Source organism: Erythranthe guttata, chromosome 11 (assembly GCF_056151865.1).
Source record: "Erythranthe guttata isolate IM_541 chromosome 11, IM_541, whole genome shotgun sequence".
Taxonomy (NCBI): domain Eukaryota; kingdom Viridiplantae; phylum Streptophyta; class Magnoliopsida; order Lamiales; family Phrymaceae; genus Erythranthe; species Erythranthe guttata.
The window spans coordinates 1,657,583-1,676,014 of NC_142543.1; the positions used below are offsets into that span (position 1 = coordinate 1,657,583).

Genomic DNA, 18,432 nt, shown 5'->3' on the forward strand with positions numbered 1-18,432 from the left:
TCAGTTGAGAATTTAAAATGTGGGATTTGAAAAGTGATTATGGTTGGTTTAATTTGCACTAGTAATTAAAATTCTTCATTATAAATTGAAATGTCTTCCCTTTGTACTTTATTGTAATTTCTTATGAGCTTATTATTATTATTTAATGTTTTGTTTAGATAGCACTTTATTAGTGGACTCGTGCAACAATATTCGAGATTTACCAAACACGAAAAAAATTACAATTAATTATTGTTGACTTGAAAGACACCTCAACGACAAGTTGTTTATAATTTCTCCATTACGATAAGTTTCATAATATAATGAAATACAATTTTAATTATATTATGTTAAAGAATCGATCTTAAACGAGCTTACAACAATCGATTTTGAATCGAGTGTTGAATAATTTGTTTCAAATAAAAAAAAAATCAGATAGTGGGCACATTAATTTGGTAGTTGATGCTTAAAGCAATTAGCTAGTGGTGCAGCACATATTTGCTGCTTGATTCCATAATACTTTCTTAATTTATTTAGATTCTTGGATAAAATTCAAAAGTAATCCAAGAACAACTTAAACTACAATATTCAACATGACTTTAGTCACAAACAATCATTCAAGTGACATATTATTATAATTAGTAAAGCTCACTTTACAGTTAAATAATTACAAGAATGCCTTAATTTTCTTGTCCTAACATTAGGTAATTGTCTTTAGACAAGAAATCCGCAACCACGTAAGTATACTGATTACATTTCACTCTCGTGCAATAGCCCGCAAACCACACAAAATAATTTTTTTTTTTGTCACAATTGTTATTTTTAGAGGTAACCACGTGTGTATACCGATTAAATTCCACTCTCGTGCAGCAGCCAGCAAACCGTACGAAATATATTTTTCGTCACGGGTGTTTTGATACTATTTATGGTGCTTGTCTCATTTAAGAATAGATACAAACATACTTTATGAACCTATTGTGGTATGGTGGTCCTCCATTGTTGAGTTGCACCAGATGATTGTGTGCACAGAAACTGTCATTTTGCCCACAACTAACTTATAACAGAATACAGATCCACCACAAAATTTAGCAATCCAGTTTTTTAATTTTTTTTATTTTTTAATTTTTTTATATTTTTTATATCATCCAAACAATCTTTTGAATCTCATACAGTATGCAAAAATCACATAAGTTCATCCTCTTAGCAAAGAAAAAAAAAGTGCTGTTACACATTAACACATTAGCACTAAAGACGCGATTTTATGGATCAAACCGAGGTTTATATCGATCAAGAATCGGAATCACTAATGAAAATCCAGAAAAAAAAAACAAGAAAACTACAGCTGCTACACAATCTTCTCACAGCAGCACCATAATAGGCAATAACATTTAAAAAAAGAAAAAAAAAAGAAAAAAAAGGAATCTTGATAATTTCTTCATTGTTGTGTAATTGGTTCAAGATCCTTAAGCAATCCAACAACCTGATGCATGGTCGGCCGTTTAAACGGTACTTCAGCCGTGCACAAATATCCAATCTTCAAAGCCTCAGCCATCACTTCATCGAGTCCACTCCCGCGTATTTTCGTATCTATAGCTCTCGATTCTTGATTCTTCCTCACTAGCCCTCTCACCCAACTCACTAAATTAACTCCCCTTTCGCCCCCGTAATCATCTCCCACAGGCTTTTTACCACTGATCAGCTCGAAGAGAATCACTCCATATCCGTACACATCAGATTTCGGCGTCGGCTCGCAGCCATTTTCCGGATCAAGAATCTCCGGCGGTATATACCCTTCCGATCCACTCACAACAATTTCATCGTACTCAACCCCATTTCCGAAAATCCTGGAAAGCCCGAAATCGGACAATCTCGGCTCCAAATTAAAATCGAGATAAACACTGCTCGCTTTCACGTCTCTGTGTATAATCGGAGGCGAGCATCCATGGTGAAGAAATGCAAGCGCACGAGCTGTTCCGAGAGCAATTCTATGCCTAAATCTCCAAGTATTTAAAGAACCCTCTAGACCAATCACATTCTGTATCCCGTTTTCTTCTTCAAGATCATCTTCCCAATCTTCTGTGCTGGTTCGAACTCCAAGAGGCAAATCGTATAGCAAGTTATGCAAATTCCCGTTTTCCATGTACTCGTAAATCGCGATCCTTTGGTCGCCAGCTAGACAATATCCAGTCAACGGTACGAGGTTTGGGTGTTTGATTCGTCCGAGGTACTCGAGCTCTCTCGCAGCTTCTTGATCCGTCATGGTTGACCCGTTGACCAAGACCTTGAGCGCCACGTGGACGCCACCTGGCAGAACCCCGCCGTAAACGGGCCCGAATCTTCCTTCCGCAAGCAATGTGTCTCGATCGAAATTCGAGGTTGCGGATAAAAGATCCGCGAATGTGAAATTAAGCAACGGCTTTTGGAAGATTACTACAGGCACCGATGTTGCTTGCTTTACGTCTGCCACCCAAGTTGTCGATTCTGTCTGAAAAGAAAACGGTCCGGATATAACTTGCTGTTCTTCCTTGGCAGAAAAAGAGTTGTTCTGCTTTTTCACCGCCCACATTGCGTTCTTCCTTCGGCAGCTAAAGGCGAAAAAGATTAACCCCACAAGCAAACATGTCATCGATAAGGCTAAAGCTAGTGCCAGCTTTAGTCCCGTATGATTTTTCGGAGCGTTTCTTTTGAAAAAGATTGGATTTGCGGCGATCGGACATGTGTCGACCGACCCTATAAAAGCCGATTCGAGGGTTTCGTTGGAAAATTGGGAAGAACAAAAGCTCAGATTGTTGTAAGAGAAATTGAACCTCTCCATTTCGAGAAGTTCTTGTAAGAGGAACAACGGGATGTTACCTGTTAGCTTGTTGTACGAAAAATCAAGAATTTCAAGATTCTCAGTAAGAATCGGAGGAATATGATTACTGAGATTGTTTTTCGACAGATCGAGAACTCTCAAACTACGTAAAAGTGAAATGTTCTTCGGAATCTGACCAATCAAATTAGTTCCAGACAAATTCAAGTACTCCAAACGAGAAAGCTTGTCAACTTTCAAGAATTGCTGCTCGGTGAACCTATTGTGTGCAAGATTAAGGTGTTTGAGACTCGCAGCACGGCTCAGATCATCCGAAAACTCGCCGCTAAACTGATTTTCAGACATATCCAAATACAGCAAATTCGACCAATTGAAAGTGGAGCTGAAGTTTACCTTAGCAATGTGGCCTCGAAACCGGTTCCTGCTCAGGTCAACCACCTCCAAAGCCCCTTCAAACACACCTACAACAGAACCCTCGAACAGATTCCCGGAAATATTAAGATACCTCATTACTTTCATCCCTGAAAAACCCGAATCCCGGCCCGAAATCTCGTTTCCGGCCAAATTCAAGAATTTTAAATTCGGAAACAATGCAGCACCGAAACCGAAAGGAACAGAGCCGTTGAGCTTGTTTGATGAAAAATCGATCGAAACTAACGACCAACACTTTGAAACCCCCAACGGGATTACCGATTCGAACCCGTTGCGACTGAGGTTCAGAGCTAGTAAGCTCGTTAACGAGCTCACCGAGTCGGGAATATTCCCCGAGAAAGTGTTGTGAGAAAGATCCAAGCTTTGAAGCTGAACAAAGTTGCCTACATTGCTAGGTAAAACCCCGGAGATTTGGTTAAACGAGAGGTTGAGATTCTCGAGCGAGGTTAAACTCCAGAAATCATCAGGCAAAGCAGTGATTCTGTTATTACTGAGATTTAAGGTATGGAGTTTTGTCAGCTTGCCAATGGTGGTGTCCGGGATTGGACCGGATAAACCGAAACCCGAGGCGTCAAACTTGAAAATGTATTCACCATTGTCATCACAAAAGACTCCTCTCCATGAACAGAAGGAACCAGAAAAGGCGCTGTCTTTGGAAGGGTTTAAGCCCATTTTTTGCAAGAAATTGAAAAGGAAATACTCATCTGTATTGGGTATTTGGCAAACCACTAGAGGAATAAAGAACAGTGCTTGAACTAAAATATGGCTTAATAATCCAAAACCCATCACAGATTAGGCCTCAAAAAATCAGTTTATTTAAAAAAAAAAAAAAAAAAAAAAAAAAAAACCTCAAAACCCTTGTCTTAAAACCTTAAAGATCAAAACTTTAGCAGCATTAATGTGTTTGTAACCATTTTTCTGCTACTTACAACAGAAATGAATCCATATGCCACTAAACCCTTCTCAAAATACTCTCTCTCTCTCTCTCTCTGTTTTAAGGTTTTCAAGAAAATATGGTACAGTGTAAGATGGATATGAGAAGATGGAAGAAAGTTTTTTTTTTTTTTTTATTTGTATTTTAAGGATGAAGGGAAGAGAATGAAGTTGTGGGGGGAGTGGTGGTGGCCTTGTGCTTTGGTTCAAATGAAGCCAAGAGAGAAAACAACTATACTCTGAGAAGTTTTTTTTTGTCTGTCTGACATACAAAATTTTAGAGACCTCTGCAAAACAACCCTTTTTAAATGAGCACAAATGGTGGTGTGGGGTTGCAGATAAGAAAATTAAAAAAATATATATATATTTTTAAAATATTGAATTTTCATAAGAAAGAATGAAGCAAGAATGAAGAATGGAATGTAACGGTGTGAATTCAATGATTCCCATATAGGTGTGGTGGCTCTCATCATTTGTGTTTTCTCCTCAAGTTGAATTTGTGTCATAATTAATTTCATTAAATAATATTATTAATGATTATGGATGGTAAAGGATCAAGAAAATCGAGTAGTGTTGCATAATTTTGCTCAAGCATGCCCAATCCATATTTTTCTCAATCCCATAAAACATTAAAATAAATAAATATGACATTTATATACATGTATATACATAAAGTGAAATTTATAATAATGTATTTTTTTTACAGGGTCTTTTGTATTCTTGTTGTGATTTACTGTTGCTTGTTCGTGTGACTTTTTCTCGACTATGACTACTTTTTAGCCGTCTATATACATGTTAAAGGATTTGTATATAGACGCCAAATACTGATCAGTATTTGAATTAAAATAAAAATAAAATAAAAATATTAAAGTTGAGTAACTTCCACTAATTTAGATAGTGTTAGGCTAATGGAAGTATTACTTTTGATTTACTTTTGTCAACCTTCTAAATTATGTTTATTAGTATATAGTAAAATCTCGATAAATTACTTAAATGTAACTTACTCCATACATTATGTTATTGTGTTTTTTTTCATTGTTATAGATAAAACAATATATAAAAATAAATTACTCAAAAAAAAAATAATATATATATATATAATTAAAAATTAATATATTTAGGAAGAATATAAATAACATATAAATAAGCCCACATAAAAATATGTTTAGAGAGAGAGTGGATTTCTGTAAGTGGGCTTTAATGGGGGTAACTGTATGGGCCAATAAGAAAAAGCCTTTTTACAAACAAAGTTTGTGCTTTTCTCTCTCACACACTTGCACACACACAAACACACACACAAAAAAAAGAAAACCTTATGCATCAGAGTGTGTGTGGAAGCCTTTTTCTGCCTCCGTAGGGTTTGTGGTTTTTTGTCAGACAAACGCGCCACCACCACCACCACCTCTGCGTGATTGCTTCCGATTTATTTATCTTATGGGGGAGGCGGCGCCGCCCGAGCCGACTTTACATTATCGGAGAATCGATTATCAACCGCAGAAGAGGCCGTTCAATGGGTTTGCGAACAACAAAGGGTTTAAGCTCGTGTGCTTGAACCCTAACCCTAACCCGGAGCCCCACAAGCCTTCCGGTTCGGGTAACAAATGTGATAAATCGTCCGAGCTTACTGACATTGGGTTGGATCCGGAGCTCAACCTCGAGATCACTTTCCGCAGAATCGTGAGTTCTCTCTCGGATTTATGCTTAAAGCTTCCAAATTTTTTTTCTTTTTTGATGCTGCAGTTTTGAGCTGAAAAGAGCTTTTTATTTGTATTATTAGATTTATTTTGTTTATAATTAAGGATTTCTAGCTTCTTATCTTTGTTCAGGAAAAGAACTGATGATTTAAATGTTTAAATTGAAAAAAATATTATCTTAATTTATGATTACATTTTAGAAGCCTAGAGATGGGAGTTTGTTGTGCGGTGGGAATTTCGTTACGACAAAGAGTGGAAGGAACATTTTAAGGTGCCAAGTGAGGGAAGGCAACTAAAACATGTGGTGACTGTATTCACTTCAGTTTGGATTGTCTTTGTCTATTGTATTGGGCTAAAAAGCTTTTCAACTGTTGTAAGAAGCTTTTCTACCGCATTTTCACCTCCCGACTCTGTTGGCTCGTACAATGGTTGATCAAACATTTTAATTTTTTCTCATTGTTCTTGTTTTCTTTACAAATTTATAGAATCTGTTAGTTGCTGAAAAGCTACGTAAGCATAGTTTCTTAGTAATTAATTATGGTGACGAGAGGAACAGGATTTATTCGCTGAAATGCCCTGTTGCTGTTGTCCTATATTCTTGGGGTAAAATCTTCCTTCGTTGTTTTGTAGATTCAAAATGTTCATACATTATCAAATTCTATTTGTTTGTCAATATTTTGGGATAATATCATTTCCCTCTTTATCAAATCTCCCTCTTGTATATTTTTTGTTTTTTTGAGGAGGCAAATAGTGTTAAGAAAAAGGCTCATACTTTTATCTCAGGGTGCCGGATTACGCAATCTGGGGAACACTTGTTTCCTTAATTCGGTAGTGCAATGTCTGACTTATACAGAACCGTTAGCAGCTTATCTACAAAGTGGGAAGCACCAAAATAATTGTGAGTATTTCCCTACTTTTGGCTCACTTTTATTTATTGTAGTCATTCTAATCATTCTTTCATGCTTTATGAAGGTCGCACTGCTGGTTTTTGTGCTCTATGTGCCATTCAGAAACATGTAAGCCGTGCTCTGCAGTCCACTGGGAGGATCCTAGAGCCTAAAGATCTTGTTTCAAACTTGCGTTGTATCCTTTGAAAGTGACAGGCTATTGATTCTGTTAATTTTAGGAAAATAATTTTTTCTTTTGTGATTCTGGTTTTGAGCCAATCCTCCTCTTAGATTATTTTCGATCTGCAATCTTTAGTTGCCAGTTTCTAGTATTCTGTTTGAAATCGAAGAGTGAATATGTCTTTATAGTTTTTATATAGTATGCTAATATTTTTAGTTGGCTTCCTCTCACAATATAGAAATTCTAGAGAGCTTGTGCTTAGCAGGTATCATATGTTTTTCTGCTTCCTATTGCATATATTTTTTGCCTCTCAAGTTGCCAACATTTCAAAGAAATTAAGGGCATGTAAAGATACTCTATCCTGTTATATTTAAGTGTATTTCTTAACCAAAATATTAGGTATATCTCGGAACTTTAGGAATGCAAGGCAAGAAGATGCGCATGAATATATGGTCAATTTGCTCGAATCGATGCACAAATGCTGCTTACCATCTGGAGTGCCTACTGAATCAGATAATGCTTATGATAAAAGTTTAGTTCACAAGATATTTGGCGGTCGCTTACGGAGTCAGGTAATTTAGTGGCTATTAGAAGTATGAAGATGCAAGAAAACTGTTTTGGAGGTTTCCTACCATGATTATACTTTGATACTTATTTTCCAATTTTCTTCAAATTAAATAATGCTGTCGAAATAGTTAGCATTTTCAATTCAACTATGGTTTCTAATAATGATTCATTTTTGGTTGAATCTTTGAAAAAGTAGCAAATAGTTTAATCATCCTATTACATTATTTGTAAGACTTTAAAGGTCTTTGTTTTTTGCTTTTCTATTGCTTGGACTAAGGATGTTCTGCCATTTTCTAGGTGAAATGCATGCAATGTTCCTTCTGCTCTAACAAATTCGAACCATTCTTGGATCTAAGTCTAGAAATAGCGAAAGCAGACTCAGTACACAAGGCACTTGCTCATTTCACAAGTAAAGAACAATTAGACGGAGGTGCTAAAGAGTATCAGTGTCAGCAATGCAAGCAGAAAGTTAAAGCTCTCAAGCAGCTAACAGTTCACAAGGCACCTCACGTACTTGCTGTGCACCTTAAGCGATTCAGTGCACATTCACCCGGTCAAAAGATCGACAAGAAAATTGCTTTTGGACCTACCTTGGACTTGAAACCTTTTGTGACTGGCACCCATGTAAGTTTTTGACGGAATAAAGAATCGTGTAAGACAGTTGTTTCTTTTTGTAGTAACACTCAGTTGAAAACCTGCCTCTGGTTTTTATTGACATCCATGCTTCAAACATTTTCCTGTCTATATGCATTTTCAGTTCTTGTACTGTAATAATTGCAGGACGGGGATCTAAATTACACCCTCTATGGTGTTCTTGTTCATGCTGGCTGGAGCACTCGTTCTGGCCACTACTACTGCTTTGTTCGCACATCAAGTGGCATGTGGTATAATCTCGATGACAATCAGGTAGGAGGAAATAATTGTAACAAGCCATTAAGTTGGTGATTGTAATAATTGCTTATTTCTTAATGTTGGGGGTGTTTGCAAGTGTCCTAAAAAAATGGCTTTAAAGTTTAATCAGCTAATATAGAAGTTGTAGTGTTTGCAAACAAACTTGAATTATCAGCTTATTTTTGTAAAATACCTTAAATAATTGTCCCATACAACTTTCCATTAATTATAAAAGTGCTTTTAAACTAGAAAAGTTGTTGTAGAGATGTTTTTGAACTTGTAACTCAAAGCTACAAAAAATAAATTGTGAGCTGAAGCAGATTTTGAGCCAAGAAAAATGTCATAATCTGTTTCCAAAAGTTTTCGCAAACACTACTTAGGGTCCTCAAGTGTAAGCATCTCCATTTCGCAATTCACTGTTTCAGTTTTATTACAGGGATTGTGTTTTTTGATGGGGTACCCTTACTTCTAACTTTTAACAGGTTTACCAAGTTAACGAGAGGAAAGTTCTCGAACAGAAAGCCTACATGTTGTTTTACGTTCGAGATAGAAGAAGCTTTATTCCAAAGAAACCTGTCGACATTGCCCCGAAAGAAAACGTTAGTATGAATGCCATACTGAATGGAGCATATCCAAAATTAAACGGGGTGTTAAAAGAAAAGGTTCACAATGACTCGATCGACAAAAAAATGAATGCTTCTGCCTCTGCGGCTGTAACAGTCATCACCACTGCACCAAAGGAGACTCCTTCGAAAGAGACACCTTTGCAGAATTTAAATGGCAAAATGGCTATTGATAACTTGGGCTGTAAGGATTCTCAGCCTGAAAAATCACAAGTGGTGCCACAAACAAAGGATCCATTGAAGGACCATTCTACTAATAATATTAAATCAGTGGGCCATAAAGGAGGGTCACTTTCGACATTTGAGGTCAATGGACATGCTCCCGAAACTGTTCTCTGCAACAACGGGTCCAATGTTGTAGAAGATCGAAAGGAACCTGGTGGTACTGTGTTGCCTGAATGTAACGTGCCACAGGATTCTCTTCACAAGAAAGAATCAAGTGATTCTGTTGCCATGAAAAACCCAACTGAAACAGCTGATCAGCCGCCAAACGGCTCTATCCTCTTCATAACTGAAGACACTTGCAAAATTGATGGAACCAATTCCGAAATGGTATTTAACCCTTTTAGCCTGTTTTTAAATGGCCTCTCTCTCTCTGATGTAAGGTAGACATCACTAATTCATCTTTACCTTTCGTTCATTCAGTGTGGTAGTAAAACCATTCCCATAGCAACGATTGCTGAAGAATCAAGTAAAGTTAACACAATATCCTCTCAGGAAAACAGCATTGATGAGTCTCAGGTAAATCCTCTCTCTTAAACAAAGAAATGAAAAAAATGAATGTTTGTTTTATCCGTTTATTAACTATGTCTTTCAAGGCTGGAGGCTCCTCCGAGAAGACTGGAGATTCAACAATCGAAGAAACTCGTGAAAATGGGGACACAACCAAAAACAAGAGGCGTGTACTAAAAGCGAAAAGGAAGCTCTTCAAGTGTCAATTTGCCACAACATCGCTCAGCTCCAACATTATATTCGGTGTGGGTCTGCACAAGCAAAAGAAAAAACCCAAGCGAAGAGATCAAAAGAAGTCTCCTAATGTGAAACATATATCGGTCGAGAATGACTTGCCATCAAATCTTAAGCAATCTACTGTTATTGACCATTCTACCCTTACCCCGGAAAAGAAAGCAAACTGTGGCTCAGTTGGTGAAACTCATATTTTAAGCACACAAAACATTAGTGGCAAAGAAGGGAGTCTATCGAGTGATGTTATCAATAATGAATCTAGAGAGAGAGTTCTTGATGGCACTGCCGTAAATAAACCTCAACTAAGGCAGTGTGCTGCTAAAGGACCTGGTAATTCTGAAGCTCACCAAAGTGAATCGAGGCAGAGTGATGCAATGAGCCTTCTTACTAGAGGCTTAGAAGAGACAGTTGGTAAAGAATATTTTCTAATAATACATTACATCTGCAAATATTTATTATTATTATTATTATTATTATTTATTTTTTAAAACTTTTTTTTTCTCGCTTGACTGTAGTTGCTCGCTGGGATGGAACGCATTCAGCAAAACGAAAACAAAATGCAGCCAAGACTATGCGAATTGGTTACGTTGGAGATGAATGGTTAGTATCCACTTCATAAGATTACTGACATCTCACTTTTTATATTTTTATTGAGTTGCAGTGAATCATCAAACTATGGGGCTTGTATCTTTTATATATAATACTACTCGATTATCAACTTTTGAAAATAAAACAACTGTTTTGAAAATCATTCTTTCGTTGCTACAAATTTGACATTTAAAATCAGTTTGCATTGAAGATGAAAGGCGTAACCTCTACGTACAACCTCGATTTTCATAACTAAGAATTATATTTATGGCTTACGCACACTAGTTCTAACATTAATTTTCATCGGCAGGGATGAGGAGTACGACAGAGGAAAGAGGAAGAAGATAAAGGCCTTCAAAGCTGACTTTGGTGGACCGAACGTATTTCAAGAGATTGCAAACAGTAGACTCAAACTTAAACAGCAGGGACATAACGAGATCTCTGGAAACGGCCCTTTGAGGATATGATATTGGAGCCTTTGGGAATGTCGAGACATTCCATTGTGACAAAGACGAACCTTAATTGTTTCCTCGATTCTTCACATATTAGCTGTGTGAGTTTGATTTTTGAGCTGAGCCTCTTCTCGTGTTTACCCCGCCCCTGTAATTGTGTTTTTTTTTTTTTTTTTTTGAATTACAATTTTATTGCTTTTGGCCTCATTTTGAGAAGAGGCTGAAAGTGGCTGGCTGTATGGTATTATGTATTCACAAACAGATGGATTCTATAACTGTTGTTCCTTCTAATACATTTGTTTCCTTTTTTGAAAGTCTTATGACTTGAATAGTGTGAATGAGAGCTCCATCTTTTATATCGATTCATCGCTTCTCGGATAGGTTACATCTTTCAAGCTTTACGATATTTTGATAATTTACTTTCGAACCGCTAAAAAATTGCAAAACTTCCTTTTAAGGCGGTTTTTTTATTATTTATTGTTATATATATCTGCAAATGGAAATTTTTACTTTCTCTCTCTAAACTAGCTGTTTTAAGTTACAACTTACAGTAAAAAACAGATTTTTGCAGCATCAGTTTTCGGTTCAAAACTGCATTGGACAGTTAGAGATATTTTTTTTGAAAATATATTGCAAAGTTCAAAATTATTTTGCAAATACATCAACTTAAAAGCGTATAATCTGCTAAAAACCCGACCCGGTTAAGAGAAAAAACCCGACCCGGTTAAGAAAAAACCCGGCCCGGTTAAGAAAAACAATTGAATAAACGCCGACTCCGAGAGAACTTGAGCTTCAACCAACTCCATATCCAATTATCCATACACAGAAAGAAATCAATAGCTGCTTATTTCAATTCCCAACAAATTATATAATCCCCTTTTTCGCTCTCATTAATTGCGCAATTCAAAGCTGTCAAATTCGGATTACGACGATAGATACAGTTATTCGGATTCCATTATAAATTCTGCCTTTTTGCTTCATTTGCAGAATTCACGCAAGAATATTTTGTGAGATATAATCCAGATCTAGAACTCGCCTTTCGTTTCATCTCCCAAATTATTTCAGGTACCCATCTTTTTTTTTTCTCGATTTTTTTTTTGAATTGTTATTGATTTTTATTGTCGAATTCGTTCTATTTGAATAGCAATCTTCTTCAGTATTGCTTATTGGATTAAAAATGGTTTGTTGATTGCTTGTTATTACCATTTGTTGATTGTTATGCTTCTTCGGTTGATCATGTTTTTTTTTTTTTTTTTTATTTAAATTCATTATTTTCTGGGGTGTTGGGGAATTAAAACTACGTAATTTAGCTTGCATTATTCCCGGAGGCAAGTTGGATTAACGAGTCGTAAAATAAATTTAAATAATTTTTTTCTTGATTGTTTGTGATTACCGTTTGTTATGCTTCTTTGGTTACTCATGTTTTCATTTTTAAAGAAAAAAATCTTGTCGATTTGGTGAAATCTTTTTTCATTTGTGGGCTCGTTTATTGATGTCGAATCTTCGTAACTTAATTTTATCCGCGCCTGAATTTCGAACGAGGCCTGAACACGATTTTGTCGATTTCAGGTTTTATAAAATGGAAGGTGTTGTAGTTAGGAGAGTAATTCCTTCCGACAATAGTTGCCTCTTCAATGCGGTCGGGTAAGCTTTCAATCTTGAGTTTATTATCTAAATAGCATAAAAGAAAAAAGTTACCGACGTTTATTTCGATCTTGAGTTTATTTCGATTATCACGTGTGAATTTATAATTTATATGATAGCTAATTTACGGAATTTAATCTGCAGTTATGTCATGGATCACAACAAAAACAAGGCTTCCGAGCTGAGACAGGTTATAAGTTTGATCATGTTTTATTTTCAGTAAATAGTAAATACGATTCGTATAATATGCCACTTGATATTCATTGTGTAGTCGGCATTTCTAAGCTGAGACGGGATTGCATTTTTCACATCTAAACCGTTCCTACTTTCATTTTATTTTTCTTAGCATCAATAGTAACTGAGTTCCGATAATATTTTTTATAAAACAAAACGAGAGTCATTTGATCAAATGAAGTATAATTTTTTTTTTTTTTTTTTAATTTTTTTTTTATGTTTATTTGTTTAAATTCGACCAATGAAGGTTATAGCAGCAGCAGTAAGCAGTGATCCAGAAAAATATACCGAAGCATTTCTTGGAAAGACTAATGAAGAATACTGTACATGGATTCTTAATCCGGAAAAATGGGGAGGTCGGATTTTAACTTTAATCAAATAAACTTACGTGACATTATTTTTAAGATTGTTCGGTTAATGTATTGACAGTCTTTTTGTTGGTTAATATATGAAGGTGCGATTGAGCTTGCTATATTGGCAGAATATTATGGACGAGAAATTGCAGCGTATGATATACAAAACACGAGATGCGATTTGTATGGGCAGGTTAGTAATTTCTGTTTTAATTTTAGTCCTTCTGCAACGTGAATGGTTACGATTGCTCGACTATTGATTGTTTTCGGATTGTATCTACAGGAAAAGAAGTACGAGGAAAGAGTGATGCTTATTTACGACGGGCTCCATTATGATGCTTTGTCTGTATGTTTTTTCTTTCTTATCCTCTTTCTCTGTGTGCATTTTCTGAGTAATTTACGTATTTTTTGTGCATTAAATGTGCATTTTTAGTTCTTTAAATTTGTGAATGGAAAAGTATGTTTACATTTCGACAGATGTGTCCGTTCGAAGAAGCACCGGAGGAATTTGATCAGACGATATTTGCTGTCCAGAAGGACAGAACAGTGGGGCCCGTTGAGAGCCTAGCCCTTAATCTCGTTAAAGACCAGCACAGGTAAAATCTTTTTATCTTTAAAAAATTTCTGACTTATGACACCAATTTTGTGACATATTTTACTTACTTAAAAAGTTTCAAAATACGATTGTGAATCGCTTCCACTCTATCACGTTCTACATAGTACTCCTGCGTCTACTGTATATGGCAGCAAAACTGTTATTTATAAGTTATATGCAACCTCGATCGTATTTTTCTAAAGTATAGACATATATTATATGTTATCATAGCTCAAGCAAGGGAAAAACGAAACCAAAATTTTGCTCAACCTTATTAAATATGAAGCTAAAATAAACGACTTGGTGCAGTTATAGAGAACTTTGAGTGACTATTTTGTGCTAATTATTAATATATTTATTTTATCTTTTCGTATTCGACACACTCTAATAGTATTATTGTTAAATTTATAGGAAGAGGAGTTATACAGACACGGCTAAGTTCACTTTACGGTGCGCTGTTTGCCAAATCGGAGTTGTAGGGCAGATGGTTTGTATTGTTTGCCACTCGTCTTCCTTTCTTCTTTTTTTTTTTTTTTTTCTTATATCTTGAAATTGTGGTCTATATATATATATATATTTTGCCTTCGATTTTCTACAGGAAGCGGTGGCGCATGCACAGGCAACCGGCCATGCAAATTTCCAGGAATACAGGTCATGAAAAAACATAGCCTGGAATCGAATCGGACGGACCAGATTTGTCGAAATGTGTGGATTCTATAAATCTTTTTTTTTAATAGCATTTGGACATTTGAGTTACTGCTGATCTGGTGCAATTGTTGTTGTAAACTTGTAACATTTTACATGTACATTTACTTCTCTTTTCTTCTTTCTTTTGGTACATAAAATGTACAATTTCTCGAGTTTATTTGATAAAGAATTTTTCTGAAGTTTACTAATGTTTTTTAAGGGTAAGCCCCGAGGTAAGGTCTATTTACAAAAGAACCCCTTATTTTCCAACAATTACATTCATCCCCTTGAAATTTGTAGATATCTTACGTTAGCACCCTTTTATAGGAGGGTGAATGTAAGAAATCTACAAACTGTAGGGGGTTGGATGTAATTTCTCAAATAAAAGGGCTTTTTTTGCAAGTACACTTTACCTCAGGAATGTGTTTGTAATTTACCCTTTTTATTTTTAAAGTATCTGTTTTTAGCTCTCAATTTGAATTTTTTTTCTCTCTCTACGTAAGAAATTAGTAATCGATCGTCTTCCTCGTATTTAGGATTGAAAATGTATAGTGTGAGGTTCACTTGTTCATAACCTTCCTCTTTTTTGATAACTTTAGATGCAAGTCTTTAGTTAGTTATATACATGATGATTTCATGTAGTGTAAGTATCATTTCACCCTTTTTTGTCATTAGTTGTTGCAAATATTAAATAGTAGATAATTATTAACTAATTTATTTCATTATTCAAAAATATTTTGCATTAGATATTTAGAGTTGCTAATTATATAGTCTTTGGTGTTATAAAACTTTGATGATTACTTTTGAACTTGAAATTGACACATTGAAATTGCTTAAGATAATGATGTTTGTTAGGTAAATGACCTACCTTATTAATCTTTCGGTAAATCATATAAAAAAAACCCTAAAGTTAGGCTAAATTATGAAAAACACCCACATATTTCTAATTATCAAAATCTCCCGACGTTTGTTTCGGTCTTACATCATCCCCTTAAATCCATGGAATATTGCCCGAAAAATACCAATTATACCCCCGCAGACGTGACATTATAAATCTTTATTGAATCGCATATGGGGTTTAGGCCCAAATTAATCTTAACTGTTAAATTCAAAAAACTAGAATAAGTCCTCCGAAAAGGTCCCAAACCGTCGATTAAATCTTGATCAATCCGACGGTCGGAAATAAACTAAAATAAAATAAAATAAAATGGCGGTGGGGCCCATCTGTAGACCAATTGATATTTTATAAAAAGGAGTATTAAAGATTGGTATTAAGTTTGAGAATTCAGCCCATGTTTTTTTAAGATCAAAAAACAGAGTCAATTTTTGAAATCCAACCCCTCCCAATCTCACCAAATTCTTCAGAAAATTCAAAAACCCATCTCCCAAATCTCTCTTTCTTGCAAATATTCCACTTCTCTTGCGCAAGTTTTAATTTTTATTTTGTTTACTTTATTTGGTGATTCAATCCAGTCAAAACCCCCTGTTCGTTGTTATTTAGCTCTCTGTTAATGGTCGAATTCCGTTGAATTTTCATCGCAAATTTATGTTTTTTTTTTGTTCTCTGTAAAAATCGAATATTCCTTTGTGTTTCTCTTCTGTTGATGCGTGCTGTGTTGTGATCCTCTGTCATTTTATTTTCCCCCCTTTGGTTCAAATTGAAGTATTAAATTCAAAACCACCATTCTCTAGATCATCAAATTTTGAATGATGGGAGTTCAGAAAGATAGAGTAAAATTCAATGTCGGCGGCCGAATCTTCGAAACCACCGCCACCACCCTCGCAAACGCCGGCCGGAATTCCCTCTTCGGAGCCATGTTCGACGAGAATTGGAATCTCCAATCCAATCCCGCCACCACCGCCGCCGCCACGGAACACTTCATCGACCGAAACCCCGATTGCTTCTCCATCCTCCTTGACCTCCTAAGAACAGGGGAGCTCCACATCCCAACAAACATCCCAGAAAAGCTCCTCTACAAAGAGGCCCTATTCTACGGGCTATCCGACCACGTCAGAACTGCCAGGTGGGGCCCGTTCGACGGGAACAGGCTCCACCTGGCCCGGTCCGTACACGGCCGGGCCCCGGGCGACGGCACCGCCATCCGGGCCGGCCCGGACGGCGGCTGCTGCGTCGCCCACGGCAGCATGGTCCACGTCTACGACTGGACGCTCGAGGAGCACCCTCCAATCAACCTCGACTACCAGAGGGTGAACGACGCGATTTGGGTTGATTCGGATAATATCGTAATTAGCGCTTGCGAGAGGTTAGGCAGAGACGAAGGCGGCATGGGATTGTTCGGCGCGTCGAACGGGGAGTTGAGGTATAAATTCCATGTGGCGCACGACAATCAAGCGAAAAGCTACACCGGTGGAGCGTTGAGCTTTAATCAAGATTATAAATTGTTTTCGAGTTGTAAAGGGAGGAGTAACGAATATGGGATTGGTGTGTGGGACCAAGTCACTGGAAACCAAGTCGATTTCTTCTACGAGCCATCCGGTTGGTCGCTCGGAGAAGCGGACAAGCTACAATGGCTACACGGCACGAATTGTCTACTCGTCGCGACTCTATTTCCGAGGAAGGATAATTGCTACATAGGTTTGTTGGATTTTAGAGATAAGAGCATGGTTTGGTCTTGGTCGGATATCGGTGCGCCGATTACCGACGAAAGGAGAGTTAGAGACGCGATAGCTATGGAGGAAACGAACTCTATATGCGTGGTGAACGAGTACGAGGATCTAGGGTTTATGGACTTGAGGCGCGCAGGAAGTATCGTGAGGTGGAGCTCGAGGAGTAGGTTAATGAAGGGGAAAATGCCGGACGAGCCTTGTTATCCGAAGCTTGCTTTGCACGAAGGGCAGCTTTTCTCATCGATGAACGATAGTGTGTCGGTTTTCGCGGGGCCCGATTGGGTTTTGACTTCTAGGTTGAGGAATAGCTACGGTGGTTCCATTTGCGATTTCTCGATTGGGGGCGATAGGCTATTTGCGTTGCATAGTGACGAGAATGTTTTCGACATATGGGAGACACGGGCGCATTCGATCGTGTGATTCTTGATTTTTTGGATTTTTTGATTATTTTTTTTAGATTGTAATTTGTATAGATTTTTTGTGATTGACATAAATTGATTGCGTAACAACCATATATTTTTTTTTTGGAATGTATCTTTGCTTCTAGTAGATGAAAATTAGATTTGATATTCTAATCTTATTACATTGTTACTTTTGAGCAAAATCCTCATCAACAATGTTTACTTTGTTCACCTTTTTTACTTTAGTAAAAGATGATATATTATTATCATATGATATTTTCAGATGTTGTAATGAAATTTATAACTTCTTTTTGTGAGAAAAAAGAAGATTCCTAGCAATAAAGAAAGTACCTATTGCATGTGAGAAGTTCTTGAAATTTGGGTGTGGTTGATTTTGTAGCAGTTCATTTAGGTCAAAAAGTTTCGGTGGTAGTTATATATATACATATATGTATATGCATGTATATATATATGCTTTTATTCTGTTATCTGTCTAAGGTGTGTTTGGATGGTGGGGATGGAAGGAGACAGAAGAATGGGGGAAAATATAATTTTAAATTCCATTACCACCAAACAAAAACACACAAGTGTGGGAAAATAATGCTTCCATTTTTTTCAACTACCAAACAATTTGATCATCATTTTGAGGAAATAAAAAATAAAAAGATTAAAAATAAATCAAATTCGGTTTTATTCAACGCCACACCCAAAAACTCAAGATTAAAATTATGGTAAATTACAACCACCCCATGAGGTAAAGTCTATTTACGAAAAAAAAAAAAAAGGATCACGATTTAAAAAATCTACAAATTATAGGGCATGGATGTAAATATAGAAAAATAAGGGATTTGTTTGTAAATAGATCATACCTCAGGGAGGGAGCGA

The 18,432-nt window shown here is 36.5% G+C and overlaps 4 protein-coding genes across 5 annotated transcripts; 3 read left to right on the forward strand and 1 right to left on the reverse strand.

The window, feature by feature from the left end:
• Positions 1-1,236: 1,236 nt before the first annotated feature.
• LOC105961433 (putative LRR receptor-like serine/threonine-protein kinase At2g24230) lies at positions 1,237-4,415 on the reverse strand. The gene has a single exon (XM_012985664.2). It carries the CDS (start codon positions 4,007-4,009, stop codon positions 1,415-1,417), a length of 2,595 nt encoding a protein of 864 aa, XP_012841118.2. The 5' UTR covers positions 4,010-4,415; the 3' UTR covers positions 1,237-1,414.
• A 1,014-nt stretch (positions 4,416-5,429) lies between these two features.
• On the forward strand, positions 5,430-11,319 carry UBP23 (ubiquitin-specific protease 23). Of its 2 annotated transcripts, none has more exons than XM_012985665.2 (11): positions 5,430-5,833; positions 6,634-6,748; positions 6,823-6,933; positions 7,318-7,490; positions 7,783-8,109; positions 8,266-8,391; positions 8,859-9,551; positions 9,645-9,740; positions 9,818-10,376; positions 10,481-10,565; positions 10,864-11,319. In XM_012985665.2, exons 1-11 carry the CDS (start codon positions 5,591-5,593, stop codon positions 11,018-11,020), a joined length of 2,685 nt encoding a protein of 894 aa, XP_012841119.1. In that variant the 5' UTR covers positions 5,430-5,590; the 3' UTR covers positions 11,021-11,319. The 2 variants fall into 2 exon arrangements, with proteins under 2 accessions (XP_012841119.1, XP_088681952.1); XM_088825826.1 differs by having other exon boundaries at positions 5,447-5,833; positions 6,823-7,183.
• A 396-nt stretch (positions 11,320-11,715) lies between these two features.
• LOC105961436 (OTU-like cysteine protease family protein) lies at positions 11,716-14,723 on the forward strand. The gene is made up of 9 exons (XM_012985666.2): positions 11,716-12,070; positions 12,575-12,649; positions 12,794-12,839; positions 13,131-13,239; positions 13,338-13,429; positions 13,520-13,582; positions 13,714-13,832; positions 14,243-14,318; positions 14,430-14,723. Exons 2-9 carry the CDS (start codon positions 12,585-12,587, stop codon positions 14,487-14,489), a joined length of 630 nt encoding a protein of 209 aa, XP_012841120.1. The 5' UTR covers positions 11,716-12,070; positions 12,575-12,584; the 3' UTR covers positions 14,490-14,723.
• Positions 14,724-15,803: 1,080 nt separating this feature from the next.
• On the forward strand, positions 15,804-17,750 carry LOC105961437 (BTB/POZ domain with WD40/YVTN repeat-like protein). The gene has a single exon (XM_012985667.2). It carries the CDS (start codon positions 16,226-16,228, stop codon positions 17,564-17,566), a length of 1,341 nt encoding a protein of 446 aa, XP_012841121.2. The 5' UTR covers positions 15,804-16,225; the 3' UTR covers positions 17,567-17,750.
• Positions 17,751-18,432: the final 682 nt, after the last annotated feature.

Coding starts and splice junctions, on each gene's coding strand:
- LOC105961433 (XM_012985664.2), bottom strand. CDS start 4,009: ATGGGTTTTGGATTATTAAGCCATATTTTAGTTCAAGCACTGTTCTTT.
- UBP23 (XM_012985665.2), top strand. CDS start 5,591: ATGGGGGAGGCGGCGCCGCCCGAGCCGACTTTACATTATCGGAGAATC. Junction 6,934..7,317: donor TCTTGTTTCAAACTTGCGTT/GTATCCTTTGAA, acceptor CCAAAATATTAG/GTATATCTCGGAACTTTAGG. Junction 9,552..9,644: donor ATGGAACCAATTCCGAAATG/GTATTTAACCCT, acceptor TCGTTCATTCAG/TGTGGTAGTAAAACCATTCC.
- LOC105961436 (XM_012985666.2), top strand. CDS start 12,585: ATGGAAGGTGTTGTAGTTAGGAGAGTAATTCCTTCCGACAATAGTTGC. Junction 12,840..13,130: donor AGGCTTCCGAGCTGAGACAG/GTTATAAGTTTG, acceptor CGACCAATGAAG/GTTATAGCAGCAGCAGTAAG. Junction 13,430..13,519: donor GATGCGATTTGTATGGGCAG/GTTAGTAATTTC, acceptor TTGTATCTACAG/GAAAAGAAGTACGAGGAAAG.
- LOC105961437 (XM_012985667.2), top strand. CDS start 16,226: ATGATGGGAGTTCAGAAAGATAGAGTAAAATTCAATGTCGGCGGCCGA.